General features: G+C 42.2%; 1 protein-coding gene across 1 annotated transcript in view; it reads left to right on the top strand.

Moving 5' to 3' along the window:
• The window catches only part of NELL2 (neural EGFL like 2), a 147,470-nt gene that overhangs the window by 2,859 nt on the left and 116,855 nt on the right, over window positions 1-27,756 (top strand). Inside the window, exons 3-5 of the mRNA XM_066633686.1 lie at window positions 21,985-22,135; window positions 27,115-27,288; window positions 27,411-27,507. Coding sequence (XP_066489783.1) covers window positions 21,985-22,135; window positions 27,115-27,288; window positions 27,411-27,507 — 422 coding nt within the window. The remainder of the gene's footprint in view (window positions 1-21,984; window positions 22,136-27,114; window positions 27,289-27,410; window positions 27,508-27,756) is intronic.

Here is a 27,756-nt window from a genome sequence, read left to right as displayed (position 1 = left end):
GTTGTCAGATGTATCCCTTACATTGAGCAAAATATATACTTGTTCATCAAAGATTAGCCCTCTAACTCCACTTCTGAACTGATTCTCAAACCTAGAAAGTTGCATGGAGATTTGAAAAAAGCAATACTACCATCTTTTGAGCCCTGTAGGATAGTGTGTCATACAGAGAGATCAAACGATTGCTATGATAAAAATGCATTTATGTGCTATCTTAGGGAAAAAGACCTCTTGTTGGAGAACTTGGACTTTCTCTACTCCAATGAAAACAGGAGTTCAGCATGGAAGTAAAAGTTGGAAATATATTGCCTCTTATGCTCAGAGATATCATGAATTTGTTACACTGAAGGAAGCAAGATATTGTAGAAACTTGGGCTATGCTTGGAAAATGCCACACTGATGGTATTCAGACTCTTTGCAGTTAGCCCTTTAGTCTTTGCATATTTGGAATTGTAATTAAAGATTGAATGAATCCTATTGACTCAGGCTTCTATCCTGTGCATACTTTCCTGAGAGTAAGTCCCATTGAAGAGGATGGAAATTACTTCTGAATAGACGAGCATAGGACAGTGCTCTCAGGCCCCTTTCACAGACCAGTGTGACAGGTATAGGAACTGTAGTGCTATCATGTCCTCTTGGTGGCTATACAGTGTGTGAATATCAGAGCCATGTCAACAGGATTGTTTGCATGAGTCTCTTATCTGATTAGCTTCCATTGGCAGGGAGACAAAGATTTGGAAGAAAATACCCAAAATGATCATTACTAACCATGGTGCGTCAATCAAATGTGTAGGAATTGCACCCTAGGAAAGTACTACTGTGTGCTTTCAAACTGTAGCAGCTCAGCTCCTTACAGGGTAATTAGCAGCTAGAGCAGGGGTGCTCAATAGGTGGATCGCGATCTACCGGTAGATCGCGAGGCAAAATGAGTAGATCGGAGCCCTGTCTCTCCAAACTGTTAATATGTCAGTTTCGTCTAGTGACTAGAGGAAACTGACATATTTAGCTGACACTAAACTGACACTGAAACTGGCACTTTAGCTGCTCTTCAGGCATGCAGCAACAAAACTGACTAGACTCCAGCAGGGGCTCCATACATTAAAGGGGGTGTCTGTCAGACGCTTCCTTCCCCCCTGGTAGATCTCCGGGCCTTGCTGGGTTTCAAAGTAGCTCTCGAGCCAAAAAGGTATGAGCACCCCTGAGCTAGAGTATCTGATTTTTCAATAGGCTCAGGGCTTGAGGCAGTTAGTTATATGATCTTTCCATCACTCTTTCACAACTCACCAAAAATCAGATTGCAATCCACCAGTGGGTCCTATCCCACAGTTTGAGAACTACTGATGTAGACCTTGATCCCTGGCTGTAGTCTTGCTTTGAAGGAATCTCATGGACCTTAAGACTGCAATCCTATACATGCTTATCTGAGAGTAGTTCCCATTGAATTCAGTGGGACTTACTTCTGAGTAGACACACACAGGATTGGGCTAGAAGAGGGGCAAGTGAGCTGCAGCCCTAATTTCTCTTGTGCTATAGCTGTAGAGATGATAGTGCCCCCAGCTCCTAGATTTTGTATTATGAACTGTTTATTGAAGCACTAAATATTAAGAGAAAGTGCCCCTAATGGACAACTAACAATATACCACTGATTTCATTTTACTGGGCTTGTCAGAATGAAGAGAATTTAATTTATCATCTGATGTAGTGGAAATGAATATTGAAGAGGTCAGAGAATTTCTGCATATAGAACTAAAAACGGGAGTCATTAATGGAGTAAGTCTTTCTTTTTGCTAGAGTGTCTAGCATTTCTGTCTGTAAACTGTACTCATTTATTGAATGAAGCAAAAATAAATAAATAACCAGTCAGAGTAGAATTACTTGGTAGGTTGTTATAAAGCACACAGTGGTGCAGAACACCAAAGAGCAGATTTAATCTGTCAGCATGATACATGAAGGAACTTTAGAGTTACTGGCTACTGAAATGGTTCTTTCTGGCTCAAGCCACTGCTAGAAAATAAAATGAAAATAGACCAATTTGTACAGCACTGTATTATCGCTATGTAGCACTCTTTGGGACATGTTGCTATTATAATATTAGAGTTTGGCTATTAATTTTATATTCATCTCTGCATTTTCTTCTGGAAATAATAGTTGAGCTGTGCTCAGATTTATTTTTCTGCCATACCAAACGAAAAAGCAAAAAAGTATCCTAAAAAGTAAGCTTTGAAGTACATCTTTATTGGTATAGGAAAGTTTGATTAAAAATAGAAGTGTTTAAGGTTTGGTTAACAGGTTAAGACTTGGGCTTTGGTGATTGGCAGGATGTGGCATTATCTATAGTAGTGGTACTCAAACCACCAGCCCATGTAATGCTGCCCCTTTCCATTTCAGGAGTGGGAGCAGGGGGGAAAGCAACAATGTGAAACCCAGAATTGCGCCCTGCGGGGGAAGAGGGACTGTTTCTAAACTTATTACATGCTGCCTGGGTCTGGAGGGCATGGGGAACCCCATGGCCTTTAAAAAGTGATCTTTGCAATTGCAAGCCACTTCTGGTGTCGTCGCGATCACAGCTTTAGCTTTTTACAAACCTTGAGGACCCTGCAGAGTGTTCTGCTGGGCGGCTCACAACTACCCCCCCCCCCCACTGATGCTGGCAGCATGTAAGTTAAGTTTAAAAATAGCTCCCCTTTCCCCCACAGCAGTGTGATCCTGGGGATTTCATTGCTACCTTCCCCCCTCCCCCAAAGAGTTATCTCAAAGTTTGAATACCAGTGATATATAGGAATTAGACATGGTTTTTTTTTTTTTATTAAAAGGTTCTCACTAAGTTCATTCATGAGTCCCCAACCTCTGTTATTGTTGAGGAGAAGACAGAAATTCTCTAGGCAAGGAAAAATGTTGAATTAGGTGAATGCGTGAGAGAAAGATGAACCTGCATAATTTTTTCCTGGTGTTTTCTGCGGATTGAAAACATTCTCCCAGAGGTATGTTTTCAATCCACAGAAAACACCATTAAACATTAAATGCAAAGGCATCATTTAATGTTACACTATCTTCTAGTGACAAAAACAAACTGGACCAGTATATGGATTCAGGTACCTAAAGGGGATGTATGGGATATCATAACAGTTGCAAAATGGACAAGGCTTGTGCATCTTCTTTGTTGAAGTCTATCTAGGTCATGGGTATATTATTCAGAATCTGTTATACAAATCAGGCCTTCTCAGCTATTCTATCATCTAGACGTGGAAAGTCATTTTAAAAATTCAAACATCAATAGCAGAAATTTAATAGCAGGCATATGACCCAAAATGGAACAGAGGCATTATGTTTTTACTCAATGCTTAATTTCTAGAAAACAGATTCCAGAGCTCAAGTATACCTGGGAACATGATCCTTTGAGCTGGAAGCCCTTTCCCCTTAGCTTGCATTTTCTAACAGGGCAAAGGAACACTTTTTAAAGTGGTGCCTCTCTTATATTTAGCAGGGAGGGAACAACTGTCCATATTCATCTCAACTCAGCATCTCCCAGTGGTTGTTTGTCCGTATTTCTTATGTGTCTCTTTTTTTTTTAAGGTTGTAGGGCTCTTGTAGAGAGGTTGTAGAGAAAGGGAGCTACTAATTTGAGATTTTTGTGTAAAAAAGTTATATTAATATTGTCAATTGTCTATAGTGGAGGCTGTAGTTGGTGATGAGAAAAGGGTACTCTGCACCTGCTCTGGGATCCTTTTTTTCTGAATGCACAGGGTCCAGTTCTAGCATTGAAAACAAATACCAGGGCTAAACTCTGGTGGCACAAATTAAACCCTCAGCATTCTCAGCTCATGCTCATTGTAAATAGGGGTTGAGCTGGGAGCGGGCCTGCAAAGCACAATCTAATCAAGTTCAAGGAACGGGTGGGTGAACTCAAATACCTGTCCCTGCCTTGATAAGCTGGGAGAGGTGATCTGGAGCTATGGCAGCTTCCTCCCTTCTCGCTCCAGCAACCCTGGTGGGACAAGGAGGCTGTTGCCGCTGCAGTCCTTTTCCAACTTGCTCCCAGTAAGTCGAAAGTGCAGCCAATGGAGCGACAGGCTGGAGAGGGCAGCAGGCAGTTGGGCAGCGGGCTATTTGCTACCCCTCTAAGGAATCTTCAACCTTTTTCATGCCACAACCCCAATAAATAAATGAGACTGGGGACCTATTGTTGATCCTGCCCCATCCCAGAACCCTATTGGCCCACTCATTTGCATTCACTTTCCATCCCTGTTACACCCGCTGGTTCACTGTAACCAGCTATTCTTATTAGAGAGAACATAAAAAGTTATCATGAATACCACAGCTGTTTTAGCACAGTTGCTTAGAACTTGAGCAGGATTGAGACACAAACTCGTGTACCTGAAGGGGTACACCAGATGCCTCTCCCTTTACTTGCTGGTGCTCTTGTCCAGTGTCTTTAACCTAACACTGCTCTATGCTAAAAGGTCAGGTAGTGTCATGGTAGAGCCTCCCCTGTTCTTATGCCAAGTTAAAATATTTTTAAATCACTGCTTTACTATCAGACTTTTAGCTGAGTACTTCTCCATCATTATAAAGCTCTCTCTATGAGTGAAAGGAGAATTCCGCTCTTCTGCATGAGCAGAACACTCCTTCCAATCGTGGAAGGTGTTTCTGACCACAGTACTATGCTCTGCTAAAGCTCTAGGTGCAAGGTGATCATATACAATGTTGGACATCATGCCTATAGCTTTAACCACTGTATAGAAGAGGGAATTTTGGCAGGTGCAGCTCAACATGGAAGGTTTTAAAAAGCTGCACCCACCAATATTCCCTCTTCTATACAGAGAGTAAAAGTATAGGCACTCTGTTCTCCATTTAATCTGGTCACCAGTCTAGGTGCAACCTAATATGATTTTTAAGAAATTAGTTCCTATTAGTCCCAGAATGTAAACAACAACAATATTAAAGAGACAATTTGAATTTTGTAGAAACCCATCATGCAGGTTAGGCTATTTGTGGGGGAGAAAGAGAGTTCATAACCTTAATGTTTCCTGTCCTTAAATGCTGAATTTTACAGTGTTTGTGGTTACTTAAAATTTACTCCTGAACATGAATTTTCAGATTGAATAGGCACTTTCATCAGTAACCTTCATCAACAACCAACAATCAGTTTTGCCAGTCTAACCTGCATCAGTCACAATCATTGGTTCTGCTTCAGTTCCTATACTATTTTTTTTCTTCTTCTAACAAGTTGATTCCATGGACTATGGGCAAAGTGGCTGTTCTTGCTGAATTCATTGTCTTCCCAGTAATCTCAAAGAAGCCACAGTTGGTAATATGCTCCCTGAGGTCTTTAGTCTTACAAACTACATTAACAAAAATGCTGAATTCTTTAGCAATCGTTGCCTGTAAGTTAGTCTACACAGAATAATGTCAGCTTAAAGTTGTAATATTCATTTGAGAGTTCAGATGCACTGGAGCCATGATTTTGTGGTTTTCTTTGTAGGCTAGAGAATTAGCAACTTTAAAAAAAGAGATTTTTCATTTGCTGAAACTAATCTGGAAAGATTTAAAAACACAGTATTATAAAGTTGACTATAAAGTGCGTCTACTCAGAAGTAAGTCCCATTGTGGTCAATGAGTCTTACTCCCAGTAAGTGTGTATAGAATTGCAGCTCAGGAGTCTTGAATTTGTCCGTGAATTTCTTTTCCTTCAGTGGTTGTACTACACTTGCTTTCTTAGAAAAAATTATATGTTAAATAAGTATAGAAAGCTGGGTCTTGGGTCAACTCTTTGCCTTAGTTGGAGAGGGTGATGACTTCAACAGACTGTTCAGGTGCCAACTGCTGCTCCAAGAGGTCTTCCGTACATTGCCTGCTAACAAGTTAATATATCAGAAAGTTTCTACTAAAGCAGTTTTCTTACACTTAAAAATAAAATTGCTGATGCATGTTGTTTCCCTGTTTTTGAAAGCAACAGTATTGCCAATTTAATATAATAACTTGCAGAAAAATGCTAACTAGGTGGATAAAGCTTTAAATTAACAGGGATCCAGTCAGCATATACAAATATAAGCGGAGGTTGAGGGCTGGATAGCATAATGTGTTATTTAAACCCAATTGGGGGAGGGAAATGGCAAACTGCTTCAATTTATGGCAAAGAGGTTTGGGGAAAGTCAGATGAGTGGGAGTTTATAAAGGGCAGAAACATTGCAGGTAACTAAGCAGCCACAGATAAGCACAGATGGTGGCTCATGAATGCCCTCGGTTTGAAATATAACAGGGCAATGGATGAATGTGATGCAAAATAGTTATTTAACACTTTAAGCAAAATTCTATCTGCTTTACGAACAATAAATGTAGGCTCCAGCTAAAGCATATCATGACAAAGGTTGCAGTCATCTTACCTAGAAATAAGCCCCATTGAACACAGTGGGATTTGTTTTTTGTTTTTTGTTTTCACCATGTATCACACTGAAATCAATGGAAAAAATTAGCTGTGACTAACTTAAGACCCATTGCTTTACAGCTTAATTCCATCCATGCTTATAGTTTTTAAAAACCTCAGGAAAAGAAATGCAGAATATATAAGAGCAGTGGCATCGCTATGGTTGGTGTCACCCAGTGGGGCAACTCATGGTGTCACTCCATGCTGTTTTGGTCCTGCCCCTGCTGTGCACAGGCGCCTTTCAAGGTGACAAAGAGCTGTTCCTCTTTGACAAACCTCACACGGCTTAGGGAGTGATAAGCTTTCCACCCACCCGCTGTGCTTGGCTTTCATGGTGCTTCTTTCATGTTTTTGGCCAGGTGAGGAATGGTGACTTGGTTGGACCCTGAAACACTGAAGGACTTATACACAGTCACCTGACACAGTCTGCCTCTCCCCACACATCCCCCAGTGATGCCACTGTATAAGGGCCATTTGACTCATAAAACTAAGCAGTGCCGGGACCTGGCTGCTGGCGTCCCTGGTGCAGAGTTCTGCCCTGGAATCTTCATGGCACCCTTCCTGTGGCACCCCTGATGGTACTACTACTGGCACTGATAGTGAGGATTCAAGAGCTGACCTGGCCAGGCCAGCCCCCTGATGGTTGTGTGCTCTTGGCCATTGCCTGACCTGGCTTATCTGTGCCACTGCCCCTGAAATCAAGCATGCTCTTTTAAAGAACATCCAGGGACACTTTACGTGACACTGGTATGACACAAAAACAAGAATTTCCTATATTCTTTCAAATCTTTGCATGCCTTACGGAGTCAGTGTTCATTGTATCATCGTGTTTCCATGGTAGCTTCATATTTTTGCCTACCTCATTAACAGTTCAATCCTATGCATGGTTTTGTGGAAGTAAGACCCACTATGTTCAATAAGACTTACTTGTAGGAAATGTTTCCTCTAATTTTCAAGAGAAGCAAGTGGAGCCTTATGGTGGCTGCATGGAGCAGCTCTGGAGTGCTCTACAATGCTATCATCATCAACCCTGAGTTCTGGAGCACTGAAAAGGAAGCTGCATGGAACTTGAATTCTAGCTGCATAACCACACACATGCAACTTACGAGGAAGGCTGCTCCCAGGAAATTGTGTCTCGGATTGCAGCTTAAGGGCCCAATCCTATCCAACTTTTCAGCACTGATGCAGCTGCAATGCAGTCCTGAGGTAAGAGAACAAACATTCCCTTACCTTTGAAGAGACATCCATGACTGCCTGTCCCCATCACAGGATTCAGTGAGCATTGGCATGGCTGCATCAGCCAGCTGTAAAGTTGGATAGAATTTGTGCCTAAGGCATAGAAAAATTAGAGTATACAAAAGTGATTTGAGAACCAATTTGCCATAGTCCAAAAAGACATTTTTTCCCCTAATGGATATGCTTCACAGTAGTTCGTTTCAGGAATCTTCCTCTGTTTACTTCCTACACCGTCGCATATTGCGCTCATGATATATTTACAACCCCTAGATGAAATAAAGGGATTATATTTAGCAGTTGTGCAGAAACTCCCCTTCAATGTGGTCGCTTATCAGCTCCCTATGGTTTGTCTTGTTCCAGCATCCTTCATCAGAAATTCAGCATACCATCCAAGTATGTCATAATCAAAACATAAAGGTAGAATTTCTATGTCAGGAGCTGCAGGAAGTCCCTGTAGTCTCTCATTTTCTGTTGTCAGTCTCCAGTTGTCATGTATCTAGGTTCTTCCATGGCTACTTGAGATTGTGTTAAAAGTTCTTTGAGCTCTTGGTTCAGGAGAAGTCAAGTGGTTTTCTTTCTTTAGCTTTGAATGAGTGCGAATGCAAATGGGTCGGAACACTTATAAATGTATGTTCCTTTCCCCTTCCTTTTCCTTTCTCTCCTTGCTTAAGAACATAAGAACAGCCCCACTGGATCAGGCCATAGGCCCATCTAATCCAGCTTCCTGTATCTCACAGCGGCCCACCAAGTGCCCCAGGGAGCACACCAGATAACAAGAGACCTGCATCCTGGTGCCCTCCATTGCACCTGGCATTCTGATACATAGCCCATTTCTAAAATCAGGAGGTTGCACATAAACATCATGGCTTGTAACCCGTAATGGATTTTTCCTCCAGAAACTTGTCCAATCCCCTTTTAAAGGCATCCAGGTCAGATGCCGTCACCACATCCTGCGGCAAGGAGTTCCACAGACCAACCGCACGCTGAGTAAAGAAATATTTTCTTTTGTCTGTCCTAATAATAATAATAATAATAATAATAATAATAATAATAAACTTTATTTATACCCTGCCCTTCTCCCCAAAGGGACCCAGGGCGGCTTACAACATGTTAAAAACATTAAAACATAATTTAACATACAGATAAAAACATATTAAAACACATTAACAGTTACTGTAAAAGCACTAGTCAGATAAAAAGTCAGATAAAAAGAGCATAAAGCAGCCGTTCATAGAGGACTCGGGCCTGTAAAAAATACTAAAAGATGTAAAAAAGATGTTAAAAAGTCCATGAACTCAGAAGGCTTGTTTAAACAAAAGGGTCTTCAGGCCTCGCCGAAAAGTCTCAAGAGAGGGAGCCATTCTCAAGTCAGGGGGAAGGGCGTTCCATAACATTGCTGCCACTACTGAGAAGGCCCTATTTCTTGCCGCCGCCCCATGTACCTCCTTAGGCAGCGGCACTTGTGAAAAGGCCTTCTCTGATGACCTAAGAGGATGAGCCGGATTGTGCGGGAGTAGGCTATCTCTAAGATACCCTGGACTCAGCCAGCCAGAGCGGCAGAGGCAGCAAGAGGGAAACACAAAGGCGTGCTCGCTCCTGAGGAGAGCCGCCCCTCGCACCCCCTTCCTGGCACGGGCGACCAGGTCAACTGCCTTAATAGAGAAAGGAGGCCTCTGAACATAACATCCAGGTGAAGAGAGTAATCCAGATTGAAGCATGAGTGCTGAGACCAACCAGGGGATGATCACAACCCCTCCACCTCCCAGCCTGCCTCACAAAGAGAGATATTTTGACCGCATCAATGAAAATGACCCTGACTACATCCGTGAAAGAAACATGTCTCCTGACCTCAGGCAAGACTTCAATATGATGGAACAAAGGAAAAGAGTCACCCAGATACTGCAGAGTCCTGCTTTTCGGGAAGATCTGGAATCTCTTATACAAGAGCAGATGAAGAAAGGCAATAACCCAACTGGATTGTTTGCCTTGCAACAGATTGCTGACTACATTATGGCGAGCTCTTTTGCTGGATTTTCATCATCTCCGCTAAGTTCTGGCTTGGTTACCCCCATCAATGACCTACCTGGGATAGACACCACTGCATTTCCTAAGGGAGAGAAGCTTACTTGTTGTAAATTAGCCAGCTTGTATAGACTGACAGATTTATCTGGATGGGGGCATTTGGCGAATTCAAGATACCCTGGCCCAGAGCAGTATAGGACTTTAAAGGTCAAAATCAGCACCTTGAATTGGGCCCGAAAACGAATGGGCAGCCAATGTAGCCCCCGGAGAAGCGGGCTGACAGAGTCAAACAGCCTAGCTCCAGTGACCACACGGGCTGCCGCATTCTGCACTAATTGCAGTTTCCGAACCGTCTTCAGGGGCAGCTGCACATAGAGCGCGTTACAATAATCTAATCTCGATGTCACCGTGGCATGGATCACCGTGGCCAGGTCTGCACGATCCAAGTATGGCCGCAGTTGTACTCTCCCAACACTCAGTTTTAGTGGATGTCCCCTGGTTCTGGTGTTACGTGAGAGTGTAAAGAGCATCTCTCTATCCACTTTATCCTTCCCATGCATAAGTTTGTATGTCTCAGTCATGTCCCCCCTCAGGTGCCTCTTTTCTAGGCTGAAGAGGCCCAAACGCCGTAGCCATGTACTTCTAGTCATGCTGGAAAAGGCACCTTCTTTAGCAGATTTCTCTGGGGAGACGACCTAATGCAAAGGAAATTAACATTATATCACACCTTGGGGAAGGCCTCTTTAAACACCTTATACAAGGGAATGGGGCTGTACGTACACACGCACATGTGCTAGCAAAAAAGAGAGGGAATGGATTAGACTTGGCATATGGGCAAGAGGGCAGAATGCATGTGCCCATAGTGTTCAGATTGTAGTCCAAGAGGGGAATTCAGCTTGTGTTGCTTATGTGCATATTATGGGATAAATGATAGGATCAGTGACTAAGGGCCCTATCTTATCCAACTTTCCAGCTGATGCAGCTACAAGGTAAGGGAACAAATGTTCTCTTAACACCGGGTGGACAGTCACAGGCTTCTGTGGCTGTTCCCCCCCCCCCCATTTGCAGGCTGCAACGCATGCCCTGTTGACACAGCTGCATTGGCACTGGAAAGCTGAATAGGATTGGGCTCTTAGTTTATTTTTAATATACTAAAACTAAATTATGTGATATAGTTGCCCTCTCCACAAATTAGAAGGAATTCATTGCAACTGCTAGATTTTCTAGCAGAGCAGCATCCTATGGATTCAATGACTTATGGCCCAATCCTGTCAGGGCCTTATGCTGGTAGATCCTGTGACTTTAACAACCCAGCTTGGGAGCACATCCTTTGGGATCCCATGTCATAGGCTGTGCCCTACAGTTGATTAAATCTTCCAGAACATCTTTTATGGTTACAGGATCTGTAAAAAGATGCATCCAATGGTAACTAAACATACTTGGGTCTTTTAAGTCCTCATTAAACTTGGTTTAAATAAATATTTTTATCAAGATGAGAGCCACATTGGTAACTTGGAAAAATCAACAAGTTGAGTGTAACCCCCCCCTCCCCTGCTGTAGAGCAATATCTTCACCTTTTTGGACTTGGCTTCCTTTTGATCACAACCATTAACATGAGAACCGGTTTTAATCTCTAGCATTCTTTTTTCTCCTCTTTTCCTCCTTCCTCAGCTGACTTAGGACAAAATACAAGTACCTGGCACCTGCCTTTATAGTTCTTTCATCTCAGTTGTTTTGGTCTCTCCCTCTACCTTCTGCATTCCTGACAGTCAGCAGCAGAGAGAAAGAAAGCTCCCCCCCCCCCAAAAAAAAGTAGTGACTACGTAAGTGTGATCAACTTACGTCTACCTTACTTTGCAACATACTTGTGGATCACAACCACTGGTTGAAGATCAGTGCTGTGGGGTATCCTGATTCCTTTGGGTTGCATCCTGAGAAAGTTGGTCATGACTAAGTGCCATTGAAATCAATGAGGTTACAATCCTGTACATACCTTCTTGGGAGTAAGCCCCACTGAACACAATGGGACTTACTTCGGAGTAGACTTGCATAGGATTGTGCTGTGGGTCAAGTTAGTTATGACTAATTTAAGTCTCATCGAGTAGGCATCCTAACTTTCTTAGGGTACAACCCCCTAAGTTTTTCTACCCAGCAGAAACAGCTTCTCATTATCATAGCATTACAGGGCTTAAGAGAGGCTGCAAATGCCAAAATTGTTCCTTCCAAGCAAAGGTCAGTTGTCTGTGAGTCTTTTTTTGTTTATTGCATCTGGCCATGTTTTATGTCTCTCATGTCCTATCATAATCTAGTATCTCTTGTACTAATGTGAATGAAAAATGTACAATTAAATATGTAGTTGGCCTTGTTAGAACCAGAGAAACATCAGAACACTGCTCTGTTATTGAATAAAAGTGCTTCATTATATACCATTTTCTGTTCACATCATGGTCATTGTCAGAGGAGATGAACATTGTTGCCTTGGAGAACATACTTGTAGACTAGATTCTGAATTTTGATTGGTTTTTCTCTTCTGCCTTACTTCCTGAAAAAGAGCTGAGTTTGGAAAACACATTGATAATAGTGATGGTGGATGCCACTGCCAAACTTAGATGCCCTTTTTCAAAGAACAAAGTCCCCTTTCGGTTGATGATTCCGATAGTGCAGTGAAACACTATTAATTTATTGCTTTGTCCTGATTCTGACACTTTGGCTTGCCTGCCAAGATTAAAGTTTCTTTTATGAAATTCCCAAGACTGTGATGTCTAAAGACCTCAGCTGTTCGCAAGTAGCTGAAATTAAATTCCGACTGTTCAACAGATCTATGCTTAAAATTGATTTATAGCTGAAGCTCTTAAAAGCTGATTATGTGAATACAGATCCCAGTTTGCTTGAGGAAGTATTCTCAAATAGCATCCTTTTTTTTCTGCTAAAAAATTCTAAGCCATAGATGTAAGTTTCATTGGAATGAAGTAAATGTGTGTTTTTAGGACAAGGGCCTCAATTTGAAGGGATTTTAATGGCTATGATTCAAAGCACAATTATTTCTACTGCAATAAATGGCACTTATTTTCATGTAAATTTGTTTTGGTTTAATGAGATCAGTACTTTTGTCAAGTTCAGCTCACTTGTGTCAAATATTAGTAATAAGTTTAAGGTCATCAGTATATTTATCACTGTATCAGCCCAATCTTAACTAAATGCCTGTGCAGTGATGCAGTGGTACCAGATGCTACGCTGCATCCTGTGGGGGATTTTTGGCTGTTGGAGTTGGGGGTAAGGGATAAGGGGTCATACCCAAGGGCAAGGGGGCACATGTCCTAACAGCTGCAATGGATCAATTCAGACCTGTGCCAGCGATACCCACGACGCACACACCATGACACGCACCAACAACCACTGATCCTGCCCACCTCATGGGTCTGATCTGCCCACCCCGTCACTGCTGTGGTCAACCCCCTCCCCGCCCCTGCACCAGAATCGTAGCCTAATCATGAGCTGCCTGCGCTTGCAGGCCTGCCGTGGTGCCAAAATGGCTGCCGCAGCATTCTAAGCGCTCCATGCAGCCACCAATGTCTCCTTGGGGAAAGGGAGATTCCTCCCCTTCCCCAGGATAAGGAAAGTAGCCCTGCAATGGGGCTACTCGACTCTGCACCAGCTGTTTAGCCAGCAGAGAGTAAAGGAGTCCTGAGACGGGCTGGGAGGCCTGACTCGGGGCTTCAGATCCATTGGAGCTGAACTCTGCTGGTCCCACCCCCTCCTGCCATGCCTGATTCCCACCCTCCCCTGACCCGGAACACCTCCCCCTGTGTGCCCATTTACCTCTCTACCTCCTGACAGTCGCCCATCCTCCACTGCCGCTGGCTTAGTGTGGGCTCTTGCTGAGCCAGCACCCGTGCTGGCTGGGCCTAATGGTATGTTCGCAACACTGCGTGCCAGCGCTGTGCTGGTGCACCATGTTCAGGATTGGGCCCTCACCTACTCTGTTTCTTGCCAGTGCATGTAGGAAGCTGTTCTGCCAGTGCAGGCCCTAGTTAGGGTTGGGCTGTAAGTGAAATAACTTGTCATATACAGAGGATGCAGTATTTTTTTATCCTCCATAGTCTGGAGGCCATGTTGCTTGGAGCGCACTGAGCTTTGAACAACAGCTGGAAGACTTAAGAAGGAATAATATTGGACTAGTTGTGCTTCTTATAAATGTCATCTGTTGAGCCTTCACATCATAGGAACTTTTGGGATGCTGTATTTGGAATAAAAAGGGCTAGGGTTCAAACCTCTCTGGAGGTCACAGCCTGGGAGTATATTTCTTAATCATACCAGTTTTATTATTCATGTGTGAGATTGCAGACTATAGTTGATGCAAAGAGGCATTTCTTTTTATTATTGTTATTGTTTTTCTAGAGTTAAACCCTGGGATGTTTTGGCTGCATTAAGCAACAGGGGACAATTGTTCAGGAGAACCTCTTTGTCCTTCAGTATGGTGGCCAAAGGCAGAATAGGCAGTGAGTTAAGCCCTCTTCGGAAGTGATAGAATTGTAGATACTATCCTCAATACCAGTTCTGGGCGCACGCTGACAAACTGTGTCACCACATTACATAGCCCCTCTCTTCCTGTGGGTAGCACTGAGCATTCCAGTTCATGGTTATAGTCTATCACTTTGGACAGTGTTTGTCTCTTCAGAAAAACATCCCCAAGAAGAGGGGGTGGAACTCTGGAGTGTGGCTTCCTGGTGAAATCCCTGACATGATGTAACTGTGGATGGTGTCCGTGGTTGAATCATGTCTGACGAGGACTAAGGGGATACCTATTCACCTGCACCAATGACTTCCTTTTTGTAGCAGCTTGCTTTCCGAAGACTGCTTTTGGGGGCCTGGGGTCTGTTGTGCTGAGTATATCAACAAGAACAGTGAAGCTTTTTTCTTCTGGGAAACCTGTTTGAGTTGTGCCTGAAAGACCACAGTTGAGTTTTTCCAGTCCTAACTGCTTCACTGGAGTTAGTTTCATTGAAGAAATGGTACAGGGGAAAGGGTTAAATCCCCGCATCCTGTGATCTTGATCTAGATCAAGGTTATCTGTGGCATCTTTTGTTTTACAAAAAGCTAATTAAACCACATCACAGCTCGTAGTTCGGCCCTGGGATATCAGCAGGCAGGAAGGAGGAGTGAGCAAACTTCATGAGCCCTAGATGATCTTCAGGACCATGGATAGAGCACAGCTCAGAAGACTGGGTTGAGGAGAGTAAGCAAATGTCCCCAACTGATCTTTGAAATACTTCTGTACGTGGGTAGAGTCTGACCTCTCTGGGAAAGACTAAGTCATGAAAAAGACAATCTTACTCTAGTCTTTAATGCAGTCTGACATTTCTGGTTAGCCTATCTCATGCCATTTCTGAGTAAGGTGTGGCAATGAAGGATACAGGAAGGGAAATATTTCCAGGATTTGGAGAATTTTCTTCTCCTTTATAGTAAATGAACCAGAGTTAGTTCATTTCATTTGCTTCTGGCTCTTGTCTCTTATGCTAACCCTTGCTGCATAGTGTGGATGCACTGTGAACCGGCGACTGAATTTATCAAAAAAATGGGATTCACATGTGTATCCACCTATACATGTTTCCTCAGAGGACTCTAAGCACAACATATATTGCTCATTTAAATCACAGCTGGACCTCAGTATCCATAGGGGATTCATTTGTAGACCCCCTGCAGATACCGAAACCTGCAGATAAGCAGGTGTGGTCCAAGATTACCTAAGGACGCGAGATGTTCTGAGGCCTCTGTGTGCCTCAGAAAGGTCTTGGAGGTGTCACAAAAACACTTCTGGTTTGGACAAAAATCAGAAGTTCCTTTCTGGCACCTCAGAAAGCTATCCAGATGCAGCTGGGCTCAGGTCCAGCCCTCTACCATGGGTTTGGAACCAACAGGGAGTTGAATCGGTCGGTCCCAAATCTGTGGATAAAAAGTCTGGACCTGTATATGAACACAGATCTCAGATTAATATTTGTAGAACACTATTCCAGAATTCATGCCTTTACAAAAATGAGTTCCTTTCCAGGCAGGTGCAATGTCTGCACGAGGGTTTCCTCCATTCATGAAATATTACTTTAGATGGCAGGTGTCACAACAAAACTTGCACCACTTATTTGCTGAACCCAACAGAAAGTACACTTTAAAAATTACTTTGATAGTTCAAGGACAACAATGATAGGTATAGAGACCCTTTCTTGAACTTTTGTTACACTGTTATTTTGCTGGCAACTATAAGAAGCATACTTAGATAATTTTGCTGTATTACTCAGGGACTTGAAGTCCTCCCTGAACTCTCATTCTTAAGACATTATTTATTAGAATGAATAAATATCTGACTGTTCATGCATGATTTTGGCATGTTCCAAAAGAGCCTCTTGGACTGTAGTCTACATCCTAGAAGGCTTCCCACCCCAACTAGGCTTTGTTTTTACTTGGTAGTGATAAACAATAGAAATATTGTGTATTGGCTAGAACTAGACAAATTGTTACATTTGTATTTCATCTTCATCCAAGCTTTTTAGGGCAGATGTACTTTAACTTTATCACTGTAATAACCTTAAGAAGTAAATTAGGAGAAGAGAAAGTAACTGAGCCAAAGATCACCCATTCAGCTTCATGGCAGAAAAGGGATAATTGCACATGTGATTCTTAAGAGCTAGTCCTCTGTCTAAAGGCCCAATCCTAAACTTCCCTGGCACCCAGGAAGATGGCGGCACTGAAGTGGTCAATACTGAATCCTGTGGGGCCTGGAAAGCTGCAAGAGGTCTCCTCGGGTTAAGGGAATAGTGGTTCCCTTACCCCATGTTGAGCCCTGGTGGCCCCAATGGGTGTACTTGGATCTTCGCTCACTATTTATGTCGGTCTCCACAACTTGGGAGGGGGCATAACATGTAGCAGCAGCCTCTGCTGCCATTCTCACCCCCTCCTGGGACCAATCCTCCTCTCCCTCTTTTCTCCACCCCATTCTGCCCCCTCCTCACTTCCCCCTCCCCAGAATGCATCTCACCATGTGGTGGGGAAACTTACAGTTCCATACACCTTCTAAGTATCTGGAACAGTACACCTTCGAGTAGCTCTAGCCTCTATACCGATCCTGTTCCCCTCATGCACCTGTTCCTCTCCTCACCCTTGTTCTGCCCTCATCCCATCCCCCAGAGGTTGCACTGCTGCCCGATGGTTGAACCTACCCCCAGTGGCAGTGCCAGTGCTCCTCCTGCTAGTGCTAGGCCTGGAGCCTGACTGGTGTGGGCCTAGTGCCAGCGCTCCTTACTTGCCAGGTGCCGTTAATGCGCTTCATGGCATCCAGCGTCAGCACCAGGGGCCAGGACTTAGCCAGTGCTGGCACTGGGCCACTTTAGGATTGGGCCCTAATGCAACTGGGTGGGTGGTAGGCCCAAGGGGGGGGGGGCAGGTAGACATGGCTCCAACCGACTTCTCAGAGCGCCCGTTTCTGTCAGCCTCAAGGCTAGGCTGGCCCTTCTTAAATCAGTTTGATGGCAGTTTTTTTTTTTAAAATCCTGCTTTTCTCAGCTGTGGCAATGCAAGGGAGCTTACAATAAAAAATAAAAAACAAAATTTATAAAATCTTAAATTTAAACTAATTAAAAGACAACTTAACATGGGTAGAGGTATGCTTAAATTAAAGGCTTTTCCTGATGAAATGTTCATTTTTTTTTCCAAAGGAAATTTACTGTTTTATGTGAGTTCTTTATGTTGGGGCAAGATAGATAAATCCCCCCCATAGATCAATATGGTGCCACCATCTTACATTATGACCTACAATTATGTTGGAAGAAAGGAAATTACATAGACACTAACAATGTTATTTGTGTGATGTTTCCTTAAGGCTAGGATCACCCAGACTTAGGGGCCAAACTCAATGTGATGTTTGTTGCACCATTAGGTCTGGTTAGTTGTTTTTAAATCTTGTATAAACTGCATGTGTGGGTCTCCACACTGAAGACTGAAATCACAGAAGGGAGGGTTTTTTAAAAAAAAATCTACTTGCTGCAGTTCTGATCTGCTGCAGACCCTCCTGTGTGCTAGTTACACAAGAAAGAAAGTTCTCATTGATTCAGTTTGTCTTATATAAATAGCACAAGGAGTAAGAGCCAGATATTTATACATGATTGAAAAATCTGAAATTAATAGCAGTTCTTCCTTGCGTTACTATTTACAGTTTTAGATTGGCAGTTTAAGGTGTGTGCACTTACGTCAGTTTTAAAATCAACCATAAGATAGATGGCATTCAGAAAAAAATGTTGCATAAATATTGAAAAAACTTCTAGAATGAACTGTTATAATTGGGAATTGTTCAATTAGGCTTGAGTGAGGAAAATACCTGACAAGGAGGTCATCTAACAAGCTGGTGTAGGACAGCTGAAGTCCCCTCTCTGATAATCATTTGAGAAATGAATAATACTTGGGGACTTTATGAGGTTGCACATTAAGGGGATTATTATGAAAATACCACAATCTAAAAGTAAAGCAGAATAGTCTTGATAGGCAATAGCTTTTCTCATCCTTTTGCATAATTTGGCTCTTAATTTGGAGATTGGTGCTGGGATCTTTTAATAAGATATTAGATTATTGTATGGGCTCCAGTCACTACTTTCTGAAGGAGGTGGGGAGAGGACAGAGAGAGCTGGAGTATGGGTCAATCCGGCTAGGGATGGGGGTGGGATCTGTGGTGGCAGCACCGCAGATATTCTAATCCACTTTTCCCACCCACTTTTTAGAATAAGAATCTGTCAGGACCCACAGGATGTGATGTTATGACCAGAAGTGACATCATCAAGCAGAAAATTTTTTAACAATCCTAGATTGCAATCCTACCCACACTTACCCAGGAGTAAGTCCCATTGACTATCATTGTTAAAAGAATATACACAGTAGCTTGTTAAAAGTACGGGTCTGTAACATTTCTCCAAATGCAGTCACATACTGTGGTAGCATCGTCTAATATACTGTATTAAAAATAAAATATTGAAATGAATGGGGACCCACCTGAAATTGGCTCACAATCCACCTAGTGGGTCCCAACCCATAGTTTGTGAAACACTGTTCTAATTCCTTTCCCAGGCCCGATCCTGCAGAAGGGGCAATGTGAACTTGCAACAGCAAAATAGCTGTTGCAGGTCCAAGTAGACCTATCTGCGCCACACAGACTTACCTTCAGGTTAGGGAATGATTGTTATCATTATCTAGAGGAGACTCTGCAACATCTCCCCATCATAGGATGCAGCGGTTGCCGTTTTGGCACCGCTGCATCAATGGGGGGTGGTGCAGAAAGGATCAGATTGGACTGTTAGACTACTCATGTGGTTCATTGAGACTCTTATGTATCCCAATGAACTCTTATGAATCTAGAGATAGGAATCTATGTTTTAACACTAGAGGTAGAAGCAACTGGGGCCTGCAAATGGGCAGGAGGTCTGGCTCAGTTGGTAGAGCTGCCGCCTTGTATGCCTGAAGATCTGAGGCTGCCAGTTTGAAACAACCGGAAGTACCTGAGAACTGACGGCATGCTGATATACTGATGAGCTGACCCTCGGTGCCAGAGAGGAGTTGCTGTCAAGTGGAGCGTGGGAGGCGAAGGGCCAGAGAGAGGCCAGACCGAGAAGGAATCCAGCTGGAACGAGGAGTTCTGTGAAAGACTAGAACTATTCAATTGTAAAAATCCCTACAGGGGTTTAGAACAGCCTGCCCATGTAAACCACCTTGGATTAAAGTCAGGAGAAATCTGACGACCAAAGAAAGGCGATATATAAATACCTGAATAAAAAATCTCTTTGAGGATAGCGGCTGTACTGATTAATCTCATCAACAGTCTACAGCCCTAGCTCACTTGGTAATAAGAGTAACACTTGGTCTGGCCTAGGGGAAAATTATTTTCTGATCTCAGATACTGTACTTTGATAAATTAGACCCTGAGATCTGACTAATGGCACTCAGCTGGGCCATCAGAGTAAAAATATCCATGTTTCGAAACCATTGAAAGCAATTGTGTTTTGATAGCAATAGGCTTTTTGCTCAAAGTTTCAATTCAGGATATTCCCTCCAGAACTTTTCATACTAATATATAATATGAATCGACCAACCTTCAACCTGAATTCACTGTTGGGCAGTGTACAGACATTAGTTTTTGTAGCCATTCAAGTATTCCTTCTCCGATATTGTGTTCCTCTCCTCAGCATACTTATAGAGTGCAATGAGAGCCACTTTCTATGTTAAACTGACTTGGGGCCCAATCCTATCCAACTTTCAAGTGCCAATGCAGCCATGCCAACAGGCCCTGCTCTGCATCTGTGGTGGGCATGTGGTTATGGAGGCCTTCTCAAGGGAATGTTTGTTCCTTTACCTTGGGCCTGCAGTGTGGCTGCATTGGCACTGGAAAGTTGGATAGGATTGGGCCCTCTTTGGTTTCAACAAGGTGGGTCTTCGGTAGTTATTGTAACGATTAGATGAAAATTGCTGAATAGCTACACAATATTCAGGCTTTGTGAAGTTAGAAATTGTCACAGTTGTGGCTGTTTTCCTCTTGGTCCCCAGAATGATTTACATTGCTCAGATGAAGTGTCCCAAAGAGGAAAATCTCTTAGTGATGTGGATTCAGATCTTTCAGAAGAGTCCATTCTGTAGGAGCCAGCATGACTTGGGTTATCTTGTCATCTGCTGGCATGTGCTTCAGCAGCAGTTATAGTATTGCTTTGCCTTGCAGTTTTGATTTAATTATTAAGGAGCTGCTGGCACACTTTTAAAATTTAAAATATTCCTCACCTGCCTTTCCTGAGATATCAAAATGGCATACAACATAATTTAACAATTATGATTTTCCACAATGTCCTTAACAATTATGATTTTCCAACTGCAAAATCATATCCTTCCCTAAATATTTCTCTATCCCACCACATCCTGACGTTTTATTCCTGTATTTCTCAAACTGTGAGTCGGGATTCGTTAGGTGGGTCAGGAGCCAATTCCAGGTGGGTCCCCATTCATTTCAATATTTTATTTGTAATATATTAGGCTTGATGCTTTCATGGTATGTGTCTGCATTTGTGAAAATGTTACAGAATTGTACATTTAACAGGCTACTATGTATATGCTTTTAACAATGATAGTCTATGGGGTTTACTCCTGGGTAAGTGTGGATAGTATTGCAGCCTTTAGGATATTTGGGAAATTTTTTAAAATAGATCAGCAACTGCTTGGAAGAGTTTAGGAGAGTTGTTTATTTGCAATAAGTTTAAAATTTTTTTTAAAACTTAATTTTTTTACTTGATTGATTTTGATTTTGTTGTATGGGGGTGTTAAATTTTATGTTTGACGTCACTTCTGGCCATGACCTCACATCCAGGTTAATGACATCACTTCCAGTGGGTCCTGATAGATTGTCATTCTAAAAAGTGGGTTCCGGTGCTAAAAAGTTTGAGAACCACTGTTTTACACTATAAGACTTTTTGTTTAGAATTGTGAATTTTATTCTGTGTTTGTAAATTAGCATGGTGCCATGGTGTTTTCTAGAAGTCTGCAGTTTGCTTAGGCTTGGAGGTAAAAGACATTTTCCCATGTGTGTTTCCTTTCCCTCTTGCTACCTTTAGGGAATAGATTGTTTATATTGTCAGAAAATGTTAGTGTACATCTAAACCATCTTGCAGCATACAAAAGCTTCTCACTGTTCTGTTAGTATGCCATGGTTAAAACAATGAACACAATGAAGTAATTGCACTTGAGTTGCTTCATAATTTATTAAACACTTCCATTACATGGCATGGATGTCTCCATTCAAGGAACCATGTGAGCCAAAGCAATAAAGAAATTAAAAGCATTAAAAAGTGTTTTACAAGATCGATGTTGATGCCATAATCTTTCAGAAATGAAATGCATAAAAATCTTTAAATTAAACAAAATCCATGAAAATCTCTAGAAAGACTTGATCTGCCTCACAAATGCTATTATTTGTCATGCACTGTTGTCAACAGTGCATTAGTTCATAAAGGTTTAAATATTTTAAAGAATAGGATCGGATTTCATTGTTAAGTATAAATATTAGAGCGTGATTCCATTTTAAAGATGTAATGGAATAAATCTTAAAGATGGTTGTAAATATTACAAAATTGTACTGCTAGTTGAGTAATCACTGTTTTTAAACCTTACCAGCTGTATTTGCTTCTATACTGTCTATAGGTAGACTAAAAATAGTCTACAGGCTATAGACTAGTGATACATATAAATAAAATACTTTTTGGTAAAATAGTATTTTTCCTGTTCTATTATAGGTACTTCAAGAAGTGTAAAAGCATCTTCAGAGAAAGCAGAACTTTTCTTCCAGAAGCTAAGAAATAAACATGAATTCACAATTTTAGTGTCGCTCAAACAAAGTCGCTTAAATTCAGGTGTTATTTTTTCTATTCACCACTTAGATCACAGGTAGGTGCCGAAACCTATATTTTATTATGCTGAAAATGGATTGGAATATAGTAAAAACCAATCACAAAAAAACCTTAAAGCTGTGATCCTAAGCACATGTATCTAGAAATTGTGTTGAAATGGTTTGGACTTACTTCCTAGGATTGGGAGTTTAGTTAAGCAATTTCTGCCCAATGTTGCATATATGCAACAGGGATCAAATGTGTACACCTGTAGGCTGGGGGAAAATGGGTTAAGATAGGATGTGTGCAACAGGATTTGGAAATCATTATGGTGCATATACTATAGATATGTATATGGATAGAAAGATTAATCAGCCTAAGATTTGTCAGCAGGAAGTGGCACAGCTATCACTCTTTAAAAGTGCTAATGGCGTACAAATATATCCCAGTATTTACCTGTCTTTGTGGGCCTCAACTACTGTAAACTAATCTAATGGCCCAATCCTATCCTACCCTACCCCCTGCTAATGCAGTGGCATCAAAAAGGCTACCGCTGCATCCTGTGGAGGAGACAGTTCTGAAGGTCTCCTCTGGGTAAGGGAACAAATGTACCTTTGCACAGGGATAAGCCTCTGTGGAGTGGATGGGTCTACTCAGAACTGTGCCATCAAAATTGCTGGTACGGATCTGCATGGACCCTTGTCATGGGATCGGGTGATGGGAGTGCAGGGGATGGGATTGGTTGTAAGAGCCCAGTCCTACCACACACCATCTTCTGCCATGCAGCCGTTCTTATGGAGTGCATGCTGCATGCAGTGGCGAGGAGGGTGACCAGATGGTGAGGGACAGGTAAGTAAAAATATTTACTTAATAAAGACTTAGTTTTAACTTGCCCTTCCATAGGCTGGCTGGCTATCACTGGGTGTCCAGCTAGCTTTTTGCTGGCATGTCTGAAGAGAGATGGGGAGTATGTTGGACGAAGAAGATAGGGGTAGCATCCTTCTATATGCTTCTGCTGCCAGGATTTGTACCCTCTCGTGTCCCTAAATGACCCCCTTTTTCTCCATTCCTATCCCTCCCACCCTCAAACTGCTCCCTCCACCGCCTTACCCACTCCAGCCACCTTGCCCACTCCAGCATGGTATCCAGGATCTGGCCATTTGTGCTGTAGCCTCAAAGTGTAGAATGGTGGCATGCATTTTATGATGCTGCTGCATCACTTAACCGTGGTGAACTGGAGTTCACCACCATAAATGCCCAATAAGATTGGGCCATAATTTCCTTGCAGCCAATGAACCTACACTAATTCACAGCATCTCTAGGCCTATCTGTGTGCTTCCTAACTATCTGACTTCTTTGATTGAAACTGAGTATTCAACAGGGTAGATAGAGGTACATCTATAATAATAAATGGTGTAGTGGTTTAGCAAGAATGTATTTAGGTTTCAAACGCTAAACTGTAAGACATGGGAGCATTTGAAAATGATTTCTTCATGATGACAAGACAATTTCTGTCAAAGATAAAAGGGGTGTTATCAAAATTTTTATGTAGCTGCCACAGTTGCTATAATAGTCAACATCTGGGTCTAACAAAGAGTTGTCAACAATGATCCTTAAAAATGCATGAATTGCAATACAAATTTCAAACTCTGTAGCATGCAATGCATTGAAAAAAATGGTTTTGCAGCCACAAACTTCAACTTTTATAGCAATTTTTTCTTTCTTTCTAGTCTGTCGGACATTTATTTTCCCTTCATTGCCTTCGTGTACCTGTTTTATCATTGTATATCTTGTTAAGTGAAACAGCTGCATACTGAATTTCACAAGGGTCATCGTTATTGTTAGTTATTTTAAATTAACTATAAGTATCAAAGTTTCTGAGTGTTGATTTGTTTGCAACCCAAAGTTATGTTGTCAGTTAAGAATGAAAAGGAAGAAGGATATATTTTAATGAAGTTAAAAAATAAAAATGCATCCATGCAGTTGCGTGCCTGCCATAGACCGGGATGGGGCAAAAGCACCAGGTGCCAGCCACTGGGACTCCACGGAAGCCTCTCTGAGGCTCCCGATGGGGGCAGAAACTGTGCTTCTGGTTTGCCGGAACCACAGTTTATAGCGCCGGGAACCTCACAGAGGTTTCCCCGGCTTGGGAGGAGGTTGCAGGAGGCTCCGTGAGCCTCTGGTGACTAGGGGTGTGGATTTCTGCCTGCGGGGGGCGGTGATAGCCTGTTAGGGGCGCCATTGCGGAGCTTTGCCCTGGGTGGGGCTGTGGAGGTCCGTGGCTGCGTCCATGTTACTCATGCCACCCGGAATGGCTCTGATGGTGAGGGGGAAGGGCAGTTTACAGGGCACATTGAAAGGCCTTGCAAAACTTAGCATCCCCCCCCCCCCCGAATGCCTCAGTTTTCTGGAATCCTTTAAATCCCATTCTTAGGTGGCAGAAAGTAATCCTCATCCAGATCAAGGATCTGTCTCTTGGACAGCTAAACCGAGCATTCTTTTAAACCAGAGGTGCCCAAACCCTGGCCCCGGGGGCCATTTGCGGCCTCCAGGCCTCTCAGTCCAGCCCGTGGGGAGCCCTCAGTCTCCAGTGAGCCTCTGGCCCTCCAGAGACATGCTGGAGCCCGCACTGGCCCAATGCAACGTGAGGGCAACTGTTCGACCTCTTGCATGAGCTGTGGGATGATGGCTCCCTCCACTGCTTCACGTTTCATGTTTGTGATGCAGCAGTGGCAGCGAAGGAAAGGCCGGCCTCACTTTGTGCAAGATCTTTTTTAGGCCTTGTGGTATCACAAGACCTTCATTCATCCATATAAGTTCCATTTCTAATATATTCATTTATATACATATATTCAAATTTGAAATGTAAATTCTTTTTTTCCCCGGCCCCCAACACTGTCAGAGAGATGATATGGCCCTCCTGCCAAAAAGTTTAGAAATCCCTGTCTTAAACGCACAAAAATTGCAGGTCACTGTCCATTTGTATTGGTCAGCTTGAAAAAAAAATCAGAAAGTACCAGCAGGGCAATGCCTTTTATCAAGTTGAACAAAAATGTGGCAAACTATTGAGCAAGTTTTCAAGCTTCAGTTTCCTCCTACACAGTAATCTCAGGTCTTCTACAGCTTTACTGGAAAGAGATGGGAAGGTACCAAAAGAGCAAGATAACATCATATTGATTTACATCCCAGTTCATAACCAGAGTTCCCCTCTAAATTTACTCTAAAAATATTATAAGCTAAAATAACAAGTGCTGACTAAGAGCCCAATCCTGAGCTCTGTGTGCTGGCTTACTACTGGCATGCACTGTCGCAAATGTGCCATAAGGCATGTTTGTGAACACTAATGCCAGGCGAGCACCTGTGCTAGCCCAGCAGTGGGCTAGCACTTGGCAGGCACCTGGCCTCTAATACATGTGTATTGGAAACATGGATTTAAGATGAACAAATGTGCTGGTATCTATTCTGGCCATAATCCAACGCAGAATGAACCTTGCTTTAGTGGACTGCAACCATGCTATTGAATTAAATCATATATTGCCCGCATAATTCCTTGGTATAGATTAGAACATGTATTCCCTTTGTTCAGAATATACTCTGCTTTATAATTCTGAAGATTGTCAGTACTGCAGTTCATCTTGGGGAAAACTATGTTGAACATAATTTTGACTTGAATAGTTTTTATATCTATATTGACTGTTTAATTTTAATAAATTGTAACTTACACGTTCAGTCAACTTTGTTTTATTATAGATGAACAACATTTTGCATCTGGGTAAAATGCCATAAATGTATCAATGTGAACAAATTTGTAGCATATTTTGATAATTTAGCTTCTCCTGGTTATAAAGCTTAAGATGTGGGTGACCCATAATATCAGCAGTCTTAATTGTATGTGGTTCTCAGTCTCCCCAGAAGTGAGATTTTACATCAATGATTTGTCCTCAGTCGGGTCATGTATATATCGCTATAAACTATGTTAAATTAGTCTTCCCTTTTAACTTTTATTTCCGTTAGCATACCTTGCCCCACTTGGAATTAGGAGCAGATTTACCTTGGGGAATTGCTGATTTATCTCACTGGGAAGGGCTGCTGTCTTCTAAACTTGTGGCAGTTGGTAGCTGATACCTGGAATCTGATGGTTGTTCTGAAGTTTCCTTTTTGCTGTTCAGCCTTCCTGTGATCTGGTTTTTGCTTGTGTGGTGTTTGCAGTTTTGACCATTAGGTGCTATTGAATCTATTTTGTTCTAACTTACTTTGATCATGTACTGTGCCCCATCCTCACTATTAACATAGAGCAGTGGTAGGCAACCTCTGGCCTGCAGGCCAGCTCTGGCCCACCACTTGAAATCAACCAGTGCGTAGCCCCAAAATGAAAAAAATAATATCCACCCAGCCTTAAAAAGTGGATCTGCCCCCAAACAGATGCAGAGGGTAGACTGGTGCATGGTGGTAGGCAATGACCTGTAACCAATCAGTGGCCACTTTGGGAAAAGCAAAAATATTTGGATTTTCTTGATAGCTATAAACATTTCATTGTGGAGAAGAAAATGGATTTTAAAAAGGGAGGTATGCAGTGAAAATCTTATTTGCAAAGTGGTTAAAGAAGCACTTATGTTTGATGTTTTGAAGTCTTCGTGCTGAAGTAGAAGATATAACTTGTGCTGTTATTTATAATTTACCGTTATTCTAAGACAGCAATTTTCAGCCTTTTTCATCTCATTACACACCGACAAGGCACTGAAATTGTCAAGGCACGCCACATTGCTGGCAGGGAAGGGGGGCTCACATCCCCAATGTCCCTACTAATAAATGACCCTCCCCCAAACTCCCGCACACCTGCAGACCATTTGCGGCAAACTGATTGAAAATTGCTGTTCTAAGCAGTACCAAGACCCAATTATGAGAGGGATCCATTCATTCAAATCCTTTTTACGTCCATAACATTTGCCTTACTTTGAACATGTGCTGAACTTTTCAGATAAAACAGATGGGATTCAGCTTCTTCTTTGTTAAAATTGCTTCATGACTTTGGTGCAGGTACTTGGAGCTAGAAAGCAGCGGTCATAGAAATGAAATCAGATTGCACTATCGTTCAGGAAGCCATCGGTCGCATACGGAAGTGTTTCCTTACATTTTGGCAGATGACAAGTGGCACAGACTGTCATTAGCAATCAGCGCATCACACTTGATTTTGCATGTGGACTGCAATAAGTAAGTGAAGAGTTGCATTTTGTATTCGGAGCTTGAACCTGCCACATTCTAGATAATCACTGAGTGAAATAAGAGTAGCATATAATTTTTTAAAAAAATCTTGCTTTCTCTTTTAAAAATAGAATTTATGAGAGAGTGGTAGAAAAACCCTATATGGATTTACCAGTTGGTACAACATTTTGGTTGGGACAAAGGAATAGTGCACATGGCTTCTTTAAGGTATGTTTTCCTCAAGATAAAAATAAAGAAATATTTAAATTTTTAAAAATCTATAATAGTGATATATTGCAAGATGTACAATACTCACATGCAAATGCATATGAACTGAGAGCTTTTTTGGCTTTTGTCTTCTGCTCCACATTCTTCCAATTGATTGATTGTTGAATTACACTTTGAAGTTGCGACATCAGGTCAAAGAGTGTGTTTGGTGTCTCTTAAATACTTCACAGTCTTGTAGCTCAAAACATT

This window comes from Tiliqua scincoides, chromosome 7, assembly GCF_035046505.1.
Source record: "Tiliqua scincoides isolate rTilSci1 chromosome 7, rTilSci1.hap2, whole genome shotgun sequence".
NCBI lineage: Eukaryota > Metazoa > Chordata > Lepidosauria > Squamata > Scincidae > Tiliqua > Tiliqua scincoides.
This window is presented reverse-complemented; position numbering and strand designations above follow the sequence as displayed.